Here is a 22318-nt window from a genome sequence, read left to right on the forward strand (position 1 = left end):
CTAGTTATTGGCTATTACAGATGAAGCCACTATAAAAATTCATGAACAAGTCTTTATGTGAACATATGCTTTCATTTCTCTTGAGTAGATACCTAGGTGTAAAATACTTAGATACATGTGTGTTTAACATTTTAAGAAACTGTCAAAATTTTGTTTCCAAAGTGGTTGTATCCTTTTAACAATGAAGAATGTTTGATAACTGCATCTTGCCTTATAGCCAATACTTGGTATAGTCAATTTTTAAAATTTAAGTCATTCTAGTGGGTGTATAGTGTCATTTCATTGTTATTTTTGTCTTGGGTGTCACTGTCCACTTTGAAATATACCTGATTCAAACCTATTTGAGGCAGGTTTATTTATTCTTCTGCACAAACTACCCACTATTTCTTTCATGTCTGTTCAAACATGAGCTGTCAACCTAGAGTATACTCTGTTCCTCATTCCTCACATTCTGCTCTTTATAAAGGGGCCTGAAAATGTTTTGCTTAAGTAATTCTATTATTTAAAAAAAAAAAGAGCATGCACTTAAGCATTTTTATTTATTTTATATTTAAATATATTTATATATTTTATGATGTATATCATATGCTATGCATTTGGTGTACTATATAACATTTAATATTATGCAGCACATACTTTGGTATAATGTATAATATATATTGTATTTTCTATATGGTATAATATATACTTTGGTATAGTTTGGTATAAATAATATATAATATTTAGTATGCATAATATACATTATATAGATTAACATGTTATATATAAACTATGTATACAAACTATAAGAAGTTAATAGTAGATGCTAAATTATAATATATTATATAACATAATAAAGCTATTATATCTGTTTAATTATACTAATATAATTTAATTATATTAATATCAATAATTATATACAATTATTCTTCAAGTTATTTACAATTATTATATAAGCTATATACAATAATTATATATGCCATGTAATATATATTGAATGTAAAGCTATATTTCAACTCATCTCCTTAATACTTTCTAGATTTTTTCACTTTTGTCAACTTTTGTCAAATTTTAATCACTTTTTGTGATTAAACCAACAGGATTTCTTCCTCTTAATGTCTGTGTGGAGAGGACGGTCAGCCATGCCACTCAACTGATTGTTTGAGTTGGTCCTATTACAGTTATTTTATTCATTATCTCTATATAGGAAAATGTTGGAGTTACTTGTCCAATTATGAAAGTTATATTAGATAAAACCAGGTAACAGAAGCCACAAATCTACTCATCTGAGCATATGTAAACTGAAACAAGTCACGAATTATAGAGAGCCAACTCCTTTCTACCCTGCATCTTTACACAAGGTAACAGTGAGACCTGAGGACCAAGCAAGGGTGCCAGAGTCGGCCCTATCTCCAACACGGTCCTAGCAAGGCTTGTGCTATGCTAATTTTTACATAAAATAAATATATTCATGAAACATCCTTTACAATCTTTCTTTTTTTTTGGATTCACTCTTCAAGAGTTGTTAAAGCCATGCTTCTTCCACTCTGCCCAAGATCACTGGAGCTGAAATCTCTCCCTTTTCAACCACTCCAAGGCCCTCAGACTCTTGTGTGACTTTTTAGTCATGGTTTTGTAGATCCCCGTGGGGATTTTCAGGTTATGAAACACTGTCACATACGGTAAGTCATCTGATTTTCACACTAACTCTCTCAGCAGAATATTAATTATGTTTATTATATATATGTGGACTCTCGAGATCAGGCCTGTTACTGACTTGTTGGTCCAAGGTTTCCAGCTAGTAAGTAGCAGAGGCTGGACAAACCAGAACCCTAGCCTTTGAGTTAAGATTTCCTAAAATCCCACCACCCTACTTTATGCACACATCTTGGAGGCACAGCTCTCTCTTCCATTTCTTACAAACTCCAAAGTACACTGTCAGCATTCCACCATCATTTTCTAAATTACTTTAGCAAGTAAATTGCTAGATAGTTTAGGCTGTTTCACATTTTTAAGTTATTATAATAATCCTAGTAAAACATTTTTTGCAATTAATAGTGTCTGGGAGTGTAGTATAATGGTAAACTTAATAAACACAGACAAGCCATAACAACATTTCAATAAAAAGGGGACCAGGTATCCACAAAGTCCACAAAAATTCTAAATACAGATTGCTTAAATTTCTTGGCATGCTTCTCTTCTGAAAATAAAGCTTTAGGCTTTATCCCATTTCTTCACTTGACAGGTTCCTTTATGACATCTAAGTAAGTGTTAGTTGCTCAGTCATGTCTGACTCTTTGCAACCCCATGGACTGTAGCCCACCAGGCTCCTCTCTCCATGGAATTAATTCTCCAGACAAGAACACTGGAGTGGGTTGCCATTCCCTTCTCCAGGGGGTCTTCCCCACCCAGGGATTGAACTGGGGTATCCCCCATTGCAGGCAGATTCTTTACTGAGTCACCAGTGAAGCCTATGGCGTCGAAAGAGATAAAATATTAAACAATTTCTGTGGAAACTTAGTTTTCCTTCTTTTTTCCCTCTCTTAGAAGGGAAGGCACGATCAAATATTGAATGCAAAATGCCTAGAGATGACAAAGGGCAAACTGAGTCAAGAAGAGGCTCAACAAAAAAGAAAAAGACTGTCACTTCAACCAAGATGTCTCTGTGAATGAGCTGAACCAACTCAGAAGACTTCTAGGGAAGCCAAAAATAAGAAGGGTTCTAATCTCTGTTTGCCTATTTGAAGTGAAAGAAAAGAAGGGAGGACACCACCTCAAAATTTTCATAACAGTTATAATAGGCTTTGTTTTGTTGTGAATACCCTACTAAACTGGGACAATATGTAAACATTACTCTCCACTCCTATCAGCAGTCATTACACTTGGTGAGGGTTCTGCAGCTCCGCTCGCTCTTCTAAGCCCAAGCACCTGGCATTTGTCTTGGCACAGGTGCCCAGTAAGTGCACGTTAATGATGAGAGTGGTTTAAGGTGCGGAACGGGGTGGGGGGGGGGCGGTGAATATAACCAGATGCGAAGCCCTTTGCAGGTGATAATTGGCACCCCGGGACCGCTTGTCCAAACACCCTCGTGTACAAAGGGCTGAAGTAATGAGGACAGAAATTAAGTGGCAGGCACTGTGTTAAAACTTTGACACGCTTTATGCCATTTAGGCAGCAACTCCATGAGGTGCAGAGACCGGTGACGAAGAAACACAAGAGGTAACTTTCCTCACAACTAACATGTTTCAAGGGTTAGAACTCACCTCTGTCGAATCCCCCAATTCCCTTTTGTTTCCCTATTTCCACATTCTGCCATAGACAGTCTCTGTACAAATAAGGCAAACGCAAGGAATTCCGTGCGGCAGTCGGTCATCATCTGCACGGGGCCCAGCAGAAGGCCCACTCAGAGAGGAACTGGAGCAGCGCCACCAGGGGCCCGGAACCGAGGGGATTCCCAGGGCCGACCTGCCTTCTCGCGCGCTCAGCCCTTGGAAAGGGACACGCGCCCGCGCACCTCACCCCCGGCCGCCGGGCGCGCGAGCTGCGCCAGAACGTTCCGGAGTGCTTCTCCCAAGCCGGAGATCCGGGCGACGGCAGCCGGAGAGGGTCCCGTTTCCGCGGAGAGGAGGTGCCCATCCGTCCCAAGCACCCAAGTAACCAGAGCGATCTCGGAGAAAATCGAAGTCGGGGAAAGTGCAGCGGAGGCAAGGACCACATGCCGGATGCCGCTCCCAGGGTTTGAGAAGTGCAGCGAAGGTTCCCGACAAAAATCTGTTGACCACAACTTCCCCTTGGTGAGCGAGGTCTTGTTTACTCCGGGTTTGCATTGCTTCTAACAAGTCTCGCTCCCAAGGAACACCTTAGAGATCCTGGTACAGAAGGAAAACTAGGCAGAGCTTTCATCTCCTTGATGTGTTCTACGTGTGAGGGTGGGCATCTCGGGGCAGAAGCGGTGGATTCTCACAGCTTCGCTTTCATACACCTCTGCACGATTTTTCCCCTTCTCAACAATCCGCGTGGGTAGTAGGTCAGCTAAAGAAATGCCTGCACTCTGCCGAAGAGTCTGTTGCAGGCAACACGCACAGTGTACAGAAAATGAAGAACCAATTTATTTATGTTGAATTGAGATACACCAAGCCATTGAAAGATCTTTTGAAAGAGAGTGACTTAATCAAATTTGCATTTTTAAAAGTATGATTCTGATATGACACCCCTTATATATGGTATCTAAAAAATGATACAAATGAACTTGGAAAACAGAAAGAGACTCACAGACTTAGAGAAGGAACTTCTGGTTGGAGCAGGAGAAGGGATCCTTAGGACGTTTGGGATGGACATGTACACACTACTATATTTAAAATGGATAATCAGCAAGACTGATAGAACATGGAACTGCTGCTCAGTATTATGGGACAGCCTGGATGAGAGATGCATATGTGTGTATCCAGTCCCTTTGTATGGCTCAGTTCCTTTGCTATTCGCCTGGAACTACCACAACTTTGCTAATTGGCTATGTTCCTGGTAGCTCAGCTGGTAACGAATCCGCCTGCAATGCGGGAGATACGGGTTCGATCCCTGGGTTGGGAAGATAGCCTGGAGAACGGAAAGGCTATCCACTCCAGTATTCTGGCCAGGAGAATTCCATGGACAAGTCCATGGGGGTGCAAAAAGTCAGACACGGCTGAACGACTTTCACTTCACTTCACTTCAATACAAAATAAGAAGTTCAAAAAGTAAAAAAAAGTATGATTTTGTCTGTAGTACAGAGACTAGATAGGAGTAAAGCAATAGTGGATGGAGAGACCAACAAGGAGGATTTTACCATCATCAGGATGAGATTTGGTGGTAACCACGACTGGGATTAAAGTAGATAATTAAGAAGGATATTGGAGATAGAATGAACAAAATTTGCTCAAGCATTGGATTTTGGCAAATTTCTGCAAATTACTGGTAAGAGAAAGAAGAGAATCAATAGTTAGCTCTAGGATTCAAAATGAATGATAAAGCTGTTTATTGAAATAAGAAGTACAGGGGAGGGACAAGTAAGAATTCAAAGATGAGAGAAATGGGGGTGTGTGGTAGGCAGAATAATGGTTCCTAAGATGTCCCTGTCCTATTCCCCACAACCTGTGCTATGTTACCTTATGTGGCAAGAAGGATTTTGCAGGTGTAATTAGCTTAAGGAGTTGGAGGTAGGGAGGTTATCCTCTATTATCTTGGCGGGCAGTATAATCAAAGGAGTTCTTATAAGAGTAAGGCAGCAGAACAGAGTGGGAAAAGGCAACGTCTGAAGCAGAGATTAGAGTGATGCCACTACAAGTCAAGGAATGCTAGCTACCTTTAAAATCTGAAAGAGGCAAGGAACAGCTTTATCTCTGGAGCTTTCAGAAGGAGTCAGTCCCACCAACACCTTGGTTTAGCACTGTAATACTCATTTTTAACATCTAGCCTCCAGAACTGTTTTTAAAATATGCACTGTTTCAAGATTCAAGGTAATTTGTTATAGCAGTATCAGGAAACCAAAATGAAGGAAGGGGGGGTACCCTGATCAGGGGAGAATATTGAAGATTTTTTGGATTTTTTACTGAGAAAGTTGTAGCCATGGAATAAATGGAGTTTAGTGAGGGCCAGAAGATGTGAGAATATTCTAGGAAAAGGTTTAGAATATAGTTAGTTTGTTGATTACAAAACTAGACTTCTAGAAAAGCCCATGAAGAGGACTTTTGTAAAGGAAATGGATGGAAGACAATAAAAAAATCTCAGGAATTGTTGGATCTGTTAAGGAAGAAAATGTACAATAAGCAATAGATCAGGATAGAAACATATGAACCACATTCATCCAGAGGTCTTAAATTTTTTTGTTGTTGTTGAAATATAGTTGATATACAATACTATTTTAGTTTCAGGTGTATAACATAGTAATTCAAACTTTTATGGATTATATTCCATTTAAAGTTATTATAAAATATTTGCTATATGGTAATTCCCCTACATATGTATCTTCAAGTTGTGACCTTTCAAAGATGCAAACATGCATTTGCATGTCCAATCATGCAAGTTAGTCCACCTGTCTGGTGTACATTGTCATGTTCATGCATCCTCTAGAAGTGGTTGCATTTTTTGTGTACTTTACTGTACAGTATGGTATACAGTCCAGTAGTACAGTATCCTTATTTCAAGCCCAGAATGTCCAGAAGCAAGTGTAAAAGCATCAGTGGTGTAGTTGGTACTACTGTATTTTTCGAGATACTATACTGTAAGATTTTAAATGTTTATTTTTTGGGTTTTTTTTTGTATTTGTGTGAAAAGTATTATAAACCTATTACAGTGCAATACTAAACAGAAGGTTGTTAGTTGGTTACCTAGGCTAACTTTATGGGACTCATGAACAAATTGGTCTTACGAAGATACTCTCGAAACAGAACTTGTTCGTATATAGGAGAATTACTATGCTCAATATATTTCCTGTGCTGTATAATATATCTTTATACCTTATGTATTAAAACATAGTGATTTGTACCTCCTAATCCCCTATCCCTGTCTTGTCCCTCCTCTCTCCCTCTCCCCACTGGTTTGTTCCTTATAAATAAACCATTAGTTTGTTCCTTATATCTGTGAGTCTATTTCTGTTTTGCTGTATTCATTCTTTTGCTTTATTTTCTAAATTCCACACACAAATGATCACATACAGTATTTGCCTTTTTTTGTCCGACTTATCAACTAGAGGTTTTTAACATTTTTGAGTATTATGAACCCCTTTGCCTATTTGATCAAGCAGGACCCCTTCTCAGAATTGTTTTTATAAATGCATAAAATAAAGTACACAGAATTACAAATAAAACTGGTTATACGGAAATATAGATCTAGTCATGAATTTTTGGAGGTCTGTGGTGACCAAGACAAAAACTCCAGATTTAAAAATTAGTAGAAGCAAAAGTCATTTATTTCTGAAGTTAGAGTTAGAGCAAGTCATATGGAGAGTGGAGTGATTTCAAATATCAAATGCTGTAAAGAGGGAGGAGGGGTAGGAGGATTGAAAAGACATTGTAGCAGATGTTTCAGTAAATATGTTAGCTCTTCTCTCCTCTATGCATAGATATAGTTCACAGTGGAATAAAGACACTCAAGGTTGGAAATTAATCTTCACTCATTATCTCTTCACTGTTGGAGACCCACATACACACCGTCCAGCAAACCTGCAATCACTCAGCATGTACAGCCTTAGTTCACACAAGCAATGCAAAATATGCTCTTACTTCATTAATCCGTTTATTAAAGTCTCCGTTCCTACCCTCACTAGGTGAAGAAGGGCAGTGTCCCAAAGGCCAGATACGTTTTTAATCTTCCATTCGTGTCCACTAGATTCTCTCCTAAGGCTCTATTGCAATGAAATCAACTTTGATCACATCACATCACAAGCCCCCTTTTATTTTTTTAATCAATAAATTTATTTTAGTTGGAAGATAATTGCAATACTGTGATGTTGCCATACATCAACATGAATTGGCCATTGGCTACCTGTGTGGCCTCCCTTCTGACTCCCCTCCCACCACTTTCTCTTCCCCATCCCAATAGGTCAGGTCGTCACAGAGCACTGACTTTGGGTTTCCTTTGTCACGCATCAAATTCCCATTGGCTATCTATTTTACACATGGTAATATATAAGATTCAATGCTATTCTCTCAAATCATCACACCCTCTCCTTCTTCCACTGTGTCCAAAAGTCTGTTCTTTACATCTGTGTCTTTTTTAGTAGTTAAATACTTTCCTTTTTAATACTTTAATACCACTCTTTCAAGGATTTGATATCATCCTTTCAAGATATTTTCAACAGAGCAATGGAAGAAGAAGCCAGATAGGCTGTGGAAAAAGGAATAGAAGATTCAATTCCCCAGGCTTACATCACAAGCTATCAGAATATGCCACTCATTACCACTTCTTTTTACACTAGTCTCTTAGCATCTGCTTTCTTCCCTCTTTTCTTGAAAGTTTTAGCTCCTACCTCATGGCAAACTTCTCTACCGTTACTCCTGTCATAATCCTCAGTGATTTGATCTTCACAGTGATGGTATTTTCCAAATACCTTGTCTTTTTTCAACAATCTCGTCCTATCCTCTATTCTGCCACTTATGCCCATGGTCATATCTTAGACCCTGTCATCATCAGTAAATACAGACCCTCCATAATTTTGGCCATCCCACTGTCCAACCACCAATCCTATCCTTCTAGTTCACCTCTAGTACCTTGATCCCAACAATCTTGGTATCTCTCAGTACCTACAATCCATTTATCTTTCCTTTCAATTTCACACCCCCTCAGTATCCTCACTTTCATCCTGACCAGATTCAATTCAATTCCATGGTCCATCATTATAATCATGATCTTTCATACTGCCTCAGTTGCCTTGCCCTTCTTCCACTTTATTGTATTTATTACACGAACAATCTTGCTTAGATTCATTTCTCCACAATTTTGCCCCTGTACTCATGAAACTGAATGTGGCTGGGAAAAAAAAGATATATATATGTCCATGAGGACTAGTCTTAGTTTAATGACAACTCATTTCAAGTGGACCTTTGTAATGTGGACTGGTGTTCTTACTATACTTACCTAATCCATTTACTCTCTAATTCTTCCAAGTGACTATCATTTTTTTTTTATTTTGACATTGAACTCTCACTTCTCCTCCATTGTTCTTAATATGCTTAAAATGCTTCTTTTTTTACAGAGAAAATAGGAGAAAAAAAGATAAAACTTCCACAAACTTCTCTCAAAATTTAATCTGAATACTTCTATCTGGTTTAGTTTCTTTATCTCCTGTTAGTAAGATTATATAGTTCACACCTTATCTAAGGCTAAATTTGCCACTAGTGCACTAGATTATATCTGTTCTTTCTTGCTCAAATACATCACTCTAGGAATTCCCCTCTCTCTCCAGAATTATTACTTCCCCCTTTACACTGGAATTTTACCATAGCATGCAAACAAATTTCTCCAAATGCAACAGATGTAGTCCTTTATTTATTTATTTTTTAATTGAAAAAAATTTTTTCACATAATATGTCTTTTGCTTGGAACACAATCTGACCAGATATCTATATCTGCATAGCTACCTCCTTCATCTCCTTCCTTGAGTTTCTTTTTCTTACTTAAATGTTATCTTCTCAATGAAGTCTTCTCTAGCCACTATTCACAACTTCACATCCACTCAGAACTCCCTTTCCTCTCTCTCTGCTTCATATAATGTTAAAATTTTTACTTATTTTTTCATTTTTATTTCCATCTGATGATCTGCTTGTCATCTGCCTCTCCTCACTATAATAAAAGCTACTGGAGAAAACATGTTCATTCATCACTGCTACCACAACCTAAAACATCGCCTGGCACACAAGAATGGGTACCATGATTATTTGTTAAGTGAATAGATGAAATGATTAAATCTGCTAAGTTCAACCACTTTCTCAGAAAATTTGATGGTAAAGAAAAGGGAGATAGTTTAAGAGAGAAAGCATGGATGGTTTGGGGGAAGATTTGTTTTCAGGGCTGGGAGTGGATATTTGTTGCCTTAACTGAACCCTTTCTTTTGGAATTAGGCCCCTGATTTTTCCTGTTTTCCACAGTTCCATATGGTTCAGATAGACCGCAATTTCCCAAATACGAGAGTACTGACATGTTGAAGCAGACAGTTCTTTGTTTGGGGGGCTGTCCTGAGCACTGTGAGATGTTTAGCAGCACCTCTGGCTTCTGCCCCCCAGATGCCAGCGGCACTCCCCTCCTCCAGCTGTAATGATAACCAATGTCTACAGGCATTTCCAGATGTCCTCTGTGGGGTGCGGGGATGGGGAGAGAAGGGACGGTGTGATTACCCCACTTGAGAACAACTAAGGTAAACCAATTCCATCCCCAGATCTAAGCCTAGGCAAGCAGTTTAGGCTTTGTCATCTGCTTATTTCACTGTTCTGATCTAATAAGTGGTTCAGCTGAAGACATGTGACCCTATTTGGACAAATAAGAGTTAGTGAAGGCAATTTTGAAAGAGTTATTGGACAAAAGAAGTTCTTCGTGCTAGAATGCTAAGCTGATGGGGTTTCCTAGGTGGTGATAGTGGTAAAGAACCTGCCTGTCAATGCAGGAGACTGTCTGCAGTGTAGGAGACCCAGGTTTGATCCCTCGGTCAGGAAAATCCCCTGGAGAAGAAAATGGCAACCCACTCCAGTATTCTTGCCTGGGAAATCCCATGGACAGAGGAGCGTGGCAGGCTGCAGTCCATGGGGTCACAGGAGTTGGACAGGACTTAGTGACTAAACCACCACCACCAGAGAATGAGGCCAGCAGAAAAAAACAAAACCAGGGAATGAAACAGATTCCTAAGAATATGATTTGAATATTTAATTCCCATTTTGACTGAAACAAGCTGCACCCTTGACCTTTTCTGTCATGCGACATAAAATTCTTTCTTGGTTTAAACCAGTGTGAGATGGATTTCTGTCACCTGCAGCTGAATAAGTACTAGCTTGAACACATTTTGTAGGTGAAAAAAGGCAGACAGTGATGCAAGAAGTATAACTGAGGGAGCAATGTCCTGGAAGAAACAGCAAGGGATGAGAAAACTATATAGTCTGTACAAAGTGGTAAGTGGAATGGAGAATAAGGATGGATAAACTTGAGAGGTTAAGGAATAGGAAGTAGAAAGCTATCCTGTGATATTTTCATCCTCTGCTAAGATAAGGAAGGTGGTAAGATATAACATGGGGTTTTCCAGTTGGCTCAATAGTAAAGAATCCACTTGCAATGTGCGGAGACACAGGTTTGATTCCTGGGTCAGGAAGATCCTCTGAAGAAGGAAATGATGACCCACTTCAATATTCTTTCCTGGAAAATCCCATGGACAAAGGAAACTGGCAGGCTATAATCCGTTGAGTCACAAAGAGTCAGATGCAACTTAGTGACTAAACAACAAGTTATAGTAGATGGCTTGACGTGCATGAACAAATGAGTTGGAGAAGTGAAAATGGCACTGTGAATGAATAAGATACCAAACTGCATACCAATTGAAAGCAATTTCTTAAGGAGATATCTGTACACTCATGTTCATGTTGGGGGGGGGGGGGCTAAGTTGCTCCAGTCAGGTCTGACTCTTTGCAGCCCTATGGACTGTAGCCTGCTAGGCTCCTCTGTCCATGGGATTCTCCAGGCATGAATACTGGAGTGGGTTGCCATGCCCTCCTGCAGGGGATCTTCCCAACCCAGGGACCGAACCGGCATTTCCTGTGTCTCCTGCATAGGCAGGTGGGTTCTTTACTGCTAGCACTGCCTGGGAAGCCCATTCGTGTTCATAGCAGCCATATTCACAATAGCCACGAGGTGAAAACAACCCAAATGTTCATCGATGGGTAATTAGATTTTAAAGTAGACACATGCTACAACACAGGTGCACGTTGAGGACATTATACTAAGTGACATAAACCCATCACAAAAGGACAAATAACTGTATGGTTCAACTTACATATAAGGTATCTTGAAGTAGTTATGACATTCATAGAAATGGAAAGTAGAATGGTTGTTGGCAGGGGCTGAAGGATGAGGGGAATGTGGAGTTACTCTTTAATGGATATAGAGTTTCAGTTTTGTAAATTGAAAAAGTTCTGGAGATCTGTTGCATGGCAATGTGAATATACTTACACTTCTGAACTGTACACTTAAAAATAGTTAAGACTGCAAATTTTATGTTACACGTTTTCTTTACTATAATTTAAAAAAATATGTCAAACAGAATCTAGAAGAAGAGTGGGAGTAAATCTGTGGTAATGAATAAGTAAGATTTTATTTTCTCAATAATTTAATTACTGGAACTGAGAACACTGACAGCCAGACTTAGAGTGTGGTGGGAGAGAATGAGGGCACGGGGGGAAGGTGTTGTTGGATAAGTGTTGAGGATGAGGGAATTCAGTTTGTGGGTTAAGAGTTTGACTAACATGACAAAATGGTGGGATCCAGGATGCATAATTGTTAAATCAGAAACTCTAAAAACCCCAAAACTATGTCTGTTATTCGAGAGTTCATTGACTCCAGAAAAAAGATCACAAAAGGCAAGTTTTTTTTAAAAGATAAAATATATTTGAATGACTAATGTACACATTATCAAATGACATTTTACAAGCAACTATAATTGCCTCAGAGTTAAGCTTCAGAATTAAAACTTGACTCCCATAATTTTAAAAAAGATGTGCAAACTGGAATTACTGAGTGATTATAGAAAGTCAAAATATATTTGATGAGAAAAACTCAAATGAAGTGGAAATAAATGTGAGATGTTTAACTAAATCAGAGAAAGATGCTCTTATTAAAATAAAAACAGGCTTCCCAACAAATGTATGCCTATCATAACCAGAGGATATGCTTCATACTTTGCTTAAATAATTAAAACCACACTATAATTAAAAGTATATGGTAACAGTAAGTATGCTGATTACAGTATATATGTCTAGATTCTTTCTAGACACAAGGAAAGCTCTTTTTAGTGGCTTCCTTAAAAATCTGACACTTCTTCAGAGATATGTAACTGTTTATAGCCATAGCCTGTCTCCAATACATCACAGGTGAGGCTTCAAAAAGTCCTTGAAGAGCGCATGGCAGTGAAACTGGGCTCCCATCTTTATCATCAGGCCACTTTTCTTTGTTCTGCTTGAGACTGATTGCATATAGGAGTTAAATCTTATGAAACAATCTCACTGATGTTGAGACCATACTAATCCACTTGTTGACAATAGAATGGTTTCTTTCCAACTGATGTTCAGTTGGGTTCCAAGCAATGAAGCATACTGAAATAGATTAATTTCTATTTAGGAGGCAGCATGAAAAGCAGTGATGCAACTCAAAGTTTAAGTATGAGTGTTAACCTTATCGCTATATATACCAATTACAAGTGCCACAAACAGTGGAGCAACAAGCCTAGTAGAAGATATCATTCAATTAAATCGTCCTTCATCATATTACATGAAGCATGCAAATAATAATTAAGTTTTGTATTGATAGATATGAATGAAAATAAATGAGGAAGCAATTAAAACAATGGTCTCTTACTAACTTACTCAAATATTCATTCAACAAACATTTACACAATAGCTTTACTGTGGGCCCCCAGGGCTTTGCTTTTAGAGATCACTCTGGCATAGTCACTCCTGTCCTCTTCTCTTTTTCTGCAACTTATCAGCAACAAGGTTTTCTTCCTCAACTGCCACAGCAGTTTTTCTGTCTAATTTATGGCACTTAAAGTTACACTATGATATGTATATGTCTTATTTTTCTGACTAAAATAAGTTCCAAGAGAGTAGAGGTGGTATCTTCATTTTATATTTTATAACTTACATAGGAGAAAGCAGCTTGAAGTCAGATTTGAGCTTGAATTCTACTTTTGTCAGTTACTGACCCCGAGTCTTTGGTCAAGAGAATCTTTTCTCCTTGGTTTTGTCACCGAGGATATTATATGCCCACTCAGGTATTACCTTGGAATAATACACCCCTTTTAAAGTTGCAGTGATGGCTAAATGAGATAAGGCGTGAAAGAGCTCTAGCGTAAGGCCTGGGCTTAGCAAACCTTCAACTGTTCACCCTCATTTTCTCCTGGAGACCTCAGGGTGACTCTTCATGTTGCCTGTCAACCTTTCTGTGCTCCCTATCATTCAGGCTTCACCTCTCATGGTGACAAATTAATACCTTCTTCTTGTCCTCAAGTCTTTAACATCTCCTTTTCTGCTCTCCCTGTCAGCTGGTCATTTTGCTTTGTATTCACTGAGAAAGCAGAGGCATCAGAAGAGGACTTCTACGTGTGTTTTCCCAATCACATCTCCCCACCTGCCTCCGTCTGCTCCCAGGCCTTCTCCCTTTCCTGTTACTAAGGCCTGCTCCCGCTTGAACACTAGATCCCATTCCTCCTAGCTTGGGACATTGCTCCCACAATTTTTCCTTTTCCTTCCCTCTCATTTCCTTCCTTCCTCCTAGATCACTCTCTTCAGCTTATGGGAATAGCAGCTATTTCTCCATTCTTACAAATATGTCCCTTTGCTTCTTATCCTTGCCATTACTCTACTTATCTGCTCCTCTCTATAGAAAAAAATCCTTGAAAGAGAAATGTCTAATTCCTCTCCTTTCATTCTCTCTTAAATTCACTTCAGTCAACTCCAATTTGCTTCTTTTCCTCTACACCAAAACTGTTCTCATCAAGATTACCAGCAAATCTTATGCTAAACACAGGTCGGTTTTCACACTGATGTTCCTTGGTCTATCAGCATATCTGGCAGGGCCTCTCCTCCCTCCTCCTTACCATTCCCTCTTTGCATGACTCCGGGAACACCACACTCTGGGGCTCCCTCCTGTATCAGAGTGGCATCTATGCTCTACGGTGTCAGCTCCTCCCCACTCCATGTCTCCTGATGTTGGGGGAGCCAGGGCTCAGCATGTGGACCCTTCTTCTTCCCTTGCCTATCTCACTCCCTTCACTGACCTTACTCGTTTCATTATTCTGTATACCCATACACTGACAAGACCCAACTTTGTATCCCAAGTCTGGTCCTATTCCTAAAATGTTGAGTTGTGCATCCAGCTTTTTTTTTAGCACCTGTATGTAGATATCTATTAGATATCTTACATTTAACATCTCCAAAGTGAACTGCTCATGTTTCTCTCTGGTCCTGATTTCATTTTCAGTTGTCTTAATTAACGGCGACTCTATACTTCGAGTTGCTCAGGCCAAAAAATCCAGGCATCATCACTGACTTCTCCCTTTCTCTCATACCCTGATACAAACTGTCAGCAAATTCTACTGTCACTGTCTCAGAAATGCATGAAGAATCTGACCTCTCCTCACCAGGCTGGTAGTAGCCATTCACAACTTACTAGAGTTTTGTGACAGAGTCCACGTGGAGGCCCCATCTTTCACCCCTGGCACCTACACTCTCTTCTTGATGCAGCAGTTAAAGTGATCATCTGCTTCCCTGCTTCAAATCCTTCAATGATTCTCATCTCAGAATAAACACCAAGTTCATTACAATGACCTAGCATACTCTATAGGGCCAACAATCTTCACCCTCCTCCCCGTGTGTGCCTCCAACGCAGCAGGAACATACCACCTTATTATGCTCTTTATACTTACTGCTCTTTCTTCCTCAGCAAGGCTGAGTCCTTCTTCACACTAGTCTTTGCTGAACTGTCATTTTCTCAGTGAGGTCTTCCCTTCCATCTATACTTCCCTATCTAGCCCCTTTTCTGGTTTATTTTTTTTCACAATATTTATTTATTGATTGATTTTTCTTTTGCTATTTATCTAAATGTTTGTTGAATAGATGAATAAATTTAAAAAAAAACAGGGACATGAGTTGGCAATGAGTAAGTTAACAGATTTTGTGCACAATTATTAAAGACCTATGCAACAGACCCATATATATTTAGTACTATGCTTATTGATAAATATAAATGGAAAGAAATTTTGACATAGAAATTAATAAAAATATTTAAAACTTCATTAGATACCAGTTTGTCTTCTGATTAGTTTGCTGGGCTGTATGGGTCAACAGAGTATAAGTCTAGTGTTTCTAAATGAACATCTTCTTTATGGTTTGTATTTGTGTAGTAATTGCTAAACGGAAAAAAAAAAGAAAAGAAAAAGTAAATTATTCATTCACTGAAGATTACTATAAAGGTGTAACAGGTTTTTTTCCTTTTTGCAATTCCCAACACATGGTAAGTGATTTTCATGGATGATTTCATTTTATTGTCTTAACTATCTTATGAAGTAATCACTATAATCCCCATTTTTTGGAAAGACCCATAAAAATAATTTGCTAAGCTACTAAGTGTCCAAATCAGAAGTTTCCACTGTGCAGCTTTATCCAGCTCTTTTAATGACTAATAATTAGGACTCCCAAATTGAAAAAAGTTATAAACAACCTTTCACTTTATAATATGATCATAAACTTACCTTTGGAGGACCAATCTTCCAATCTAACTTAAAAAGAATTTTTTTATATTTGATATTTAATTCAAAATCCTTATATAAACATGCAGCACTAAAATTTTTAAATGACTTTTAAGACATTTTTACTTTTTTTCTTTCAAAGCACATGTACTTTGCTGTGCTCCTAAAACACTTTGTCAAAATTAGCAAAAGACAATAAAATGTGATTGTACTATCATGCAGAACTCTGAGATAAAATAATACAAAATTACTAGGGAAGAAAGATTACTACTAATGGTACTTACAACTTGCCACTCACTCTCACATTTAAGAGGTCAATTTACATATTTAGCAGGAAGATACATTAAAATTATTACAGAAGATAATTTTTAGGTTAATGTGAGATTTAGGGTTTATTGAAACATCATAGAAGGGAAGAAAAGAATAACATAGTCTCTTCTTCACATGTTTGTATAACTTCAAAATATTTAATTTTGTTAGTAGACATTGATTTTTAAATGATTCATTACTCATCTTTCTTACAAAAAGTATTTAAGGCAGTTCAAGTGTCTGTATTAAGTATAAGAAACCAAACTGGAGTCAGTTAGAAAATGGAAATAAAATGAGTGATGCTTAGGAGTTTAATTTAACATATATGTTTAGTTCATAATCAACTGAGGCTCTTATGTACACTATTTGACATAAACATGCTAATAACTTTGTTAATAATTTTAATAATCAGGCAGGAATATTATAAATTATTTGAGCTTAGAGGTGCTCCCAAAGTTTGCAAATTTTCCTACACATGTAATGCTCTGATAGCAAACTTTGTAAAAGGAAGGAAGGAGATAGAGACCACCTTTTCTATTTATTTAAATTTCTATTTAAATTACTCTTGACTAAAATTATGTTCTAACTCCCTGTGACTAAATCCATGCAAATGACATCTCTATGTTTGTTTTCTTGAGACCTTTAACTATCTTGAATTCTATGAAGCCATTTTCTCCCAACTTTCCTCTTACTTCTGACAGCTCCTTTCCCCTCTTGCCTTTTAAGTATTACTGTCATTCTGAGATCTGTTTTCATCCTTGTTCGAATCCATTTTCTGTTTGGTACCAAGGCTGCAATTGTGATTTAAACATCATCTACCTGAGTCTAGGCCTCTCTCTTGAGTCCTGGAGGAGGGTGCCTGGAAGTAGCAGATCAGAACTGCACCATTTCCCCACCACAAACCTGCTCTCCGTTTTTGGTGAACCAACCACTGGATCCACCCAGTGGCACCCACTTGATTCAGAGTTTGTGTCCCCTTCCTCCCACCTTTAGCAGTTCACTCAACCCTGAAATACTGACTCATTGGAAGAGACCCTGATGCTAGGAAACATTGAAGGCGGGAGGAGAAGGGGACAACAGAGGATGAGATGGCTGGATGGCATCACCAATGTGATGGACATGAGTTTGAGTAAGCTCTGGGAGTTGGTGATGGACAGGGAGGCCTGGCGTGCTGCAGTCCATGGGGTCACGAAGGGTCAGACACGACTGAGCAACTGAACTGACTGAACTGAAATCCTGAAAGGCCTATTGTTTTTGTAGTGAAAATATTTCCTTTTAAGATTTTTTTTGGATTTGTACCATTTTTAAAGTCTTTATTGAGTTTGTTACAGCATTGCTTCTGTTTTATGTTTTGATTTTTTGGTCAGCAGGCATGTGGAATATTGGTTCCCAACCAGGTATTGAACATATACCCCTGCATTGGAAGGTGAAGTTTTAACCACTGGATCGCCAGGGAAGCCCTTGAATATATTTCTTACATCTATTGCATCCTCTTGATCCTCACCACTGCTGCTTTGGTTGACAACTCAGTACTGCCTCTTTTTTAAAAAATGAAAATCTGAACATCTTGTTTCTTTGCTTAATATTCTACAGGGTGAACACCAACTCCTTGTCATGGCATACAAGGCTTTTGATGATCTAACTTTCAGACCATCTTTCCCCAAGACTGTTAAACATCAGTCCCATGAGATGTTATAAGCATTTTATGAGAAAAAAGTTCAGCAGCCCAACTCGTCTGAGAGACTAGTTTTTGAAAAATTATATAGGCTTCTTTAGTGTAGGACCTTAAATAGTCTCATGGTCATTGTGAATCCCCATGAGAAAAACATAGAATCAAGTATTTCCCAATCTTATTTAGTCATAGAACACCGTTTCTCCTGAAATCATTCACAAAGCCAAGGTTATGTGATAAACTCTGATAAACACTACTGCCTAAAGTACCTCTCAACTATAGACCCTTGCCACACCTACTGTGCTTATGCACTTCCAGGCCTAGAACACACTATTCAGGTTCAAATATGCCATTATTACATAATTTCAGTGTAACCCCCTTCATGTCTGATGCCTACACTAGGCATTATAGAACTCTGAAGAGTGCAATCAGATCATTTAGATAGATCCAAGTGATGTGGCTTGTTAAAGTAATTTTACTGGAGTTCGTGGGTGACATGTTTGTGGTGACATGATTTGGTCATCCCGCACTGGAAGTTATCTGAGATTTGGTAAGACTTTACCTGATTATCCTCCCTATCACTAGCATTTATTGATCCTTAAGAACCTGGGCACACAGAACATTCCCTGGCTGATACCTGATGATATCATTTGCTAAAAGTGTATCATTTGCACCTATCAGAATATTCTGCAACTTCCATAAGATTTTATGTATCAGAGAGGATCTTTTACATCACTTAAACCTATGCTAACTTCAACTTCAATCAGCATCACACATGTCAATTGCTTACGTAGTTCTTATAATATATGATGGAAAGATAAGTCCCTCGGTCTTTATTCAAACTGCATCTTCTACTTGGAATACTTTTCTCTACTTGTCTACCTTCTGTGAGGCATACCTGCAACATTTTCTCCACTATGAAAGCTTTTCTGATCAAAATTCCTAAGTACTGACCATTTGATTGCATCCCCACCTAATATCACATAACCTACTCTGTTAATAATACTTTATGGACACTAATTTTTTTAATAATAAATTTAAAATTAAATGAAAAAGTATGTCTAATTTATGGATGATAAACATAATATAGCAAAATGTAGAAATCTAGTAGTATTTAAATAGTCATGAAAACAACAATTGAGTTGTTTAAAGATTGCTTAAACAAATAGAAAGGCCTAGTATGTTTCTGTATGAGGAAGCATTACAGAAAATGTGTCAATTCTCAAAGGTTAACCTATAGATTTAAATGTAATCACAATGTATCTGTCTTTAGAAAATGACAGATCATCTAAAACTCCTATAAGAACAAATAGAAGAAAGAGGAAAATCTTTAAAAACTATAATGAGGGGATTCTTGCCTTGTCAGAAATTATATCAGAAAGCTACACTATTTGAATGCAAAGTGGTTTGTGATAGAAAAATAGACACATCAATGAAACAATAATAAAAGAATCCAGAAATATAACATATCCAGATGCATTAATTATTTGATATATGATCAAGTTGGAACTTTCTGAAAAGCCATTTGGCAATATTAACTGAGCATCTAAATATTCATACACTTATTCCTAGAATTCTAGGAATCTAAGCTAAGGAAATATGGAGATGTAGAAGTTTCTTTAAGTTTTTCTTGTCTTTATTTATTATGAAAATAAATATGGAAGCAGCTTAAAATCTACACAATATAGATACATATGATAGAAAAATATGCAATCAAATTGGTAAAAAGAAAATGTGATTTAAATATAAAAATAGGCTAAACGAAAAAAAATTAAGGCAGGAGACTATAAGGCCAATATTGCAGTTTTAAAAAAAGAAAGAAATAAAATAATCATATAGGCAAGTACCAAATATCAGTAGTTTTTATGACTGGGATTTTTTCCTATTTTTTAGATTTTTTATTATGTATAAATAAATATAATCTTATCTGTATAATTATCATTCAAATAAAATTAATGCTTTTTATCTTTTAAGTTCTTATAGAAAGGATCTTCTATTTAATACAAGATACCTTATTTCAGTTATCACATTGCAGTATTTATTTCATTTAACTTGTGCTTCTGTGTTTAGTTTCAGGAAAGAAGTCAAAATCTTTTGTGCATTTTGGTCAAGCAGGCATCAAACTTACCGTTCTCTGTGTTTTAATATCATGCGTAAGGTGACAGCACCCAAGCAGAAAAGAGCTACTACCCCAGCAGAAAAACCTAAAATACAAAACAGAGTATTAAATGATAGAAAATTGTAACCTGCATTGTTTTGAAGTGATTGTGGTGCCTGTTCCTAGTGGTGGGGAAAATGTTATGTGACTTTTTTGCTTATTCTTCTTCAGCCATACAGATATTCAATTCCAAAATAGTTGTATGTGGGCTTAAATTTTGGATTTAATCCACTTCATATTTATCCTAAAGCACCAAGCATTTGACCACAAGGTTCCAGTCAAGTTTAGGTTCAGCTTTTCTGTTCTTTTCAGTTTTATTAGTGATATTCTTGTCACTGGAGTGAAATTAGCAGCTCAGGACACCAGGATTCCATGACTTTTCATACAAGATTTAACTCTCAGTTGTGAAATACATTTCGCCACTGCAGAATAAACCAGTCTGTTTTAATAGCAACCAAACCATGCAAAAGACCAGTAGTTCAACAAAAGTTTGGTGTGTGGTGCTCAGGCGCTCAGTCATGCCAGACTCTTTGCAACCCCATGGACTGTAGCCTGTGAGCCACCTCTGTCATAGAATTCTCCAAGCAAGAATACTGAAGTGGCCTGTCACTTCCTTCAGGGTATCTTCCCAACTGAGAGATTGACCCCATGTCTCTTGAATCTTCTACACTGACAGGTGAATTCTTTACCTCTGCACCATATGGGAAGCCCAAGCGTTTAGTAAACCTAAATTTTTGAACTAAAAACTGGGAGTGGCTGGTGAAGTTGAAGTCATTCATTTCATCTTATCCAAAAGTGATAGGTTGTGATGTGAAGTGCACATTAAAAGAGCCTTAGCACACTTTTTTTAAAAAAAGTACAATTTCTTATTATTTCAAATGAAAAAACTTAACAGGCAGGATACAGGGCTTTCCTGGTGGCTCAGATGGTAAAGAATCTGCCTGCAATGTGGGAAACCTGGGTTGAATCCCTGGATTGGGAAGATGCCCTGGAGAAGGCAATGGCAACCCACTCTGGTACTCTTGCCTGGAGAACTCCGTGGACAGAGGAGCCTGGTGTACTACAGTCCATAGGGTGGCAAAGAGTTGGACACGACTGAGTGACTAAGTACTGCACATATCAGTTCAGCTCAGGCGCTCAGTCGTGTCCGACTCTTTGCAACCCCATGGGCTGCAACACTCCAGGCTTCCCTGTCCATCGCCAACTCCCGGAGCTTACTCAAGGTCATATCTATTGAGTTGGTGATGCCATCCAACCACTCATCTTCAGTTGTCCCCTTCTCCTCCTGCCTTCACTCATTCCCAACATCAGAGTCTTTTCAAATGAGTCAGTTCTTCACATCAGGTGGCCAAAGTGTTGGAGTTTCAGCTTCAGCATCAGTCCTTCCAATGAATATTCAAGACTGATTCCCTTTAGGATGGACTGGCTGGGGCCCCTTGCTGTCCAAGGGACTCTCAAGAGTCTTCTCCAACACCACAGTTCAAATGCATCAATTCTTCAGCACTCAGCTTTGTTTATAGTCCAACTCTCACATTCATACATGACTACTGGAAAAACCAACGCTTTGACTAGACGTACCTTTGTTGGCAAAGTAATGTGTCTGCTTTTTAATATGCTGTCTAGGTTGGTCATAACTTTTCTTTCAAAGAGCAAGCATCTTTTAATTTCATGGCTGCAGTCACCATCTGCAGTGATTTTGGAGCCCCCCAAAATAAGGTCTGTCACTGTTTCCATTGTTTCCCCATCTATTTGCCATGAAGTGATGGGACCGGATGCCATGATCTTAGTTTTCTGAATGTTGAGTTCTAAGCCAACTTTTTCACTCTCCTCTTTCATTTTCATCAAGCAGCTCCTTAGTTCTTCTTCGATTTCTGCCATAAGGGTGGTGTAATCTGCATATCTGAGTTTACTGATATTTCACCAGGACCTCAAATTTTACATACATTTGTATAAATTACCATTAGAGGTTTTATCGAAGAATTTAAGAAAACTTACCAGCAATAAGAGGAGCAAGTGAACCTAAGGAAAATACAAAATCATGAAAACATTAGTCTAGTTGCATGGCTCCACAGAGCTCCAAATACCATGGATATCCCAGAAATTAACACTCAGATCCCTCTTCTTTAAGTCTACTTAAAAAGATGTATCAGAACACTGAATTATACCCAATCTTTCTTCATTTTTTATATAACAACTTCATTGGCCTTTAAATTGCTTTCTTCTTTAA

General features: G+C 38.1%; 1 protein-coding gene across 6 annotated transcripts in view; it reads right to left on the bottom strand.

The window, feature by feature from the left end:
• Window positions 1-12062: 12062 nt before the first annotated feature.
• Window positions 12063-22318, bottom strand: part of CR2 (complement C3d receptor 2) — a 46682-nt gene continuing 36426 nt past the window's right edge. For 4 of the 6 annotated variants that reach the window (XM_070474538.1, XM_070474539.1, XM_070474537.1 and 1 more), the window contains 4 exons: window positions 22087-22110; window positions 20062-20137; window positions 15508-15613; window positions 12063-12800 (listed from right to left, as the gene is read on the bottom strand). In XM_070474538.1, coding sequence (XP_070330639.1) covers window positions 15523-15613; window positions 20062-20137; window positions 22087-22110 — 191 coding nt within the window. In that variant the 3' untranslated portion in view covers window positions 12063-12800; window positions 15508-15522. The remainder of the gene's footprint in view (window positions 12801-15507; window positions 15614-20061; window positions 20138-22086; window positions 22111-22318) is intronic. The other 2 variants (XM_070474542.1, XM_070474540.1) reach the window with 1 other exon arrangement.

This window comes from Odocoileus virginianus, chromosome 11 (genome assembly GCF_023699985.2).
Source record: "Odocoileus virginianus isolate 20LAN1187 ecotype Illinois chromosome 11, Ovbor_1.2, whole genome shotgun sequence".
NCBI classification, from domain to species: Eukaryota; Metazoa; Chordata; class Mammalia; order Artiodactyla; family Cervidae; genus Odocoileus; species Odocoileus virginianus.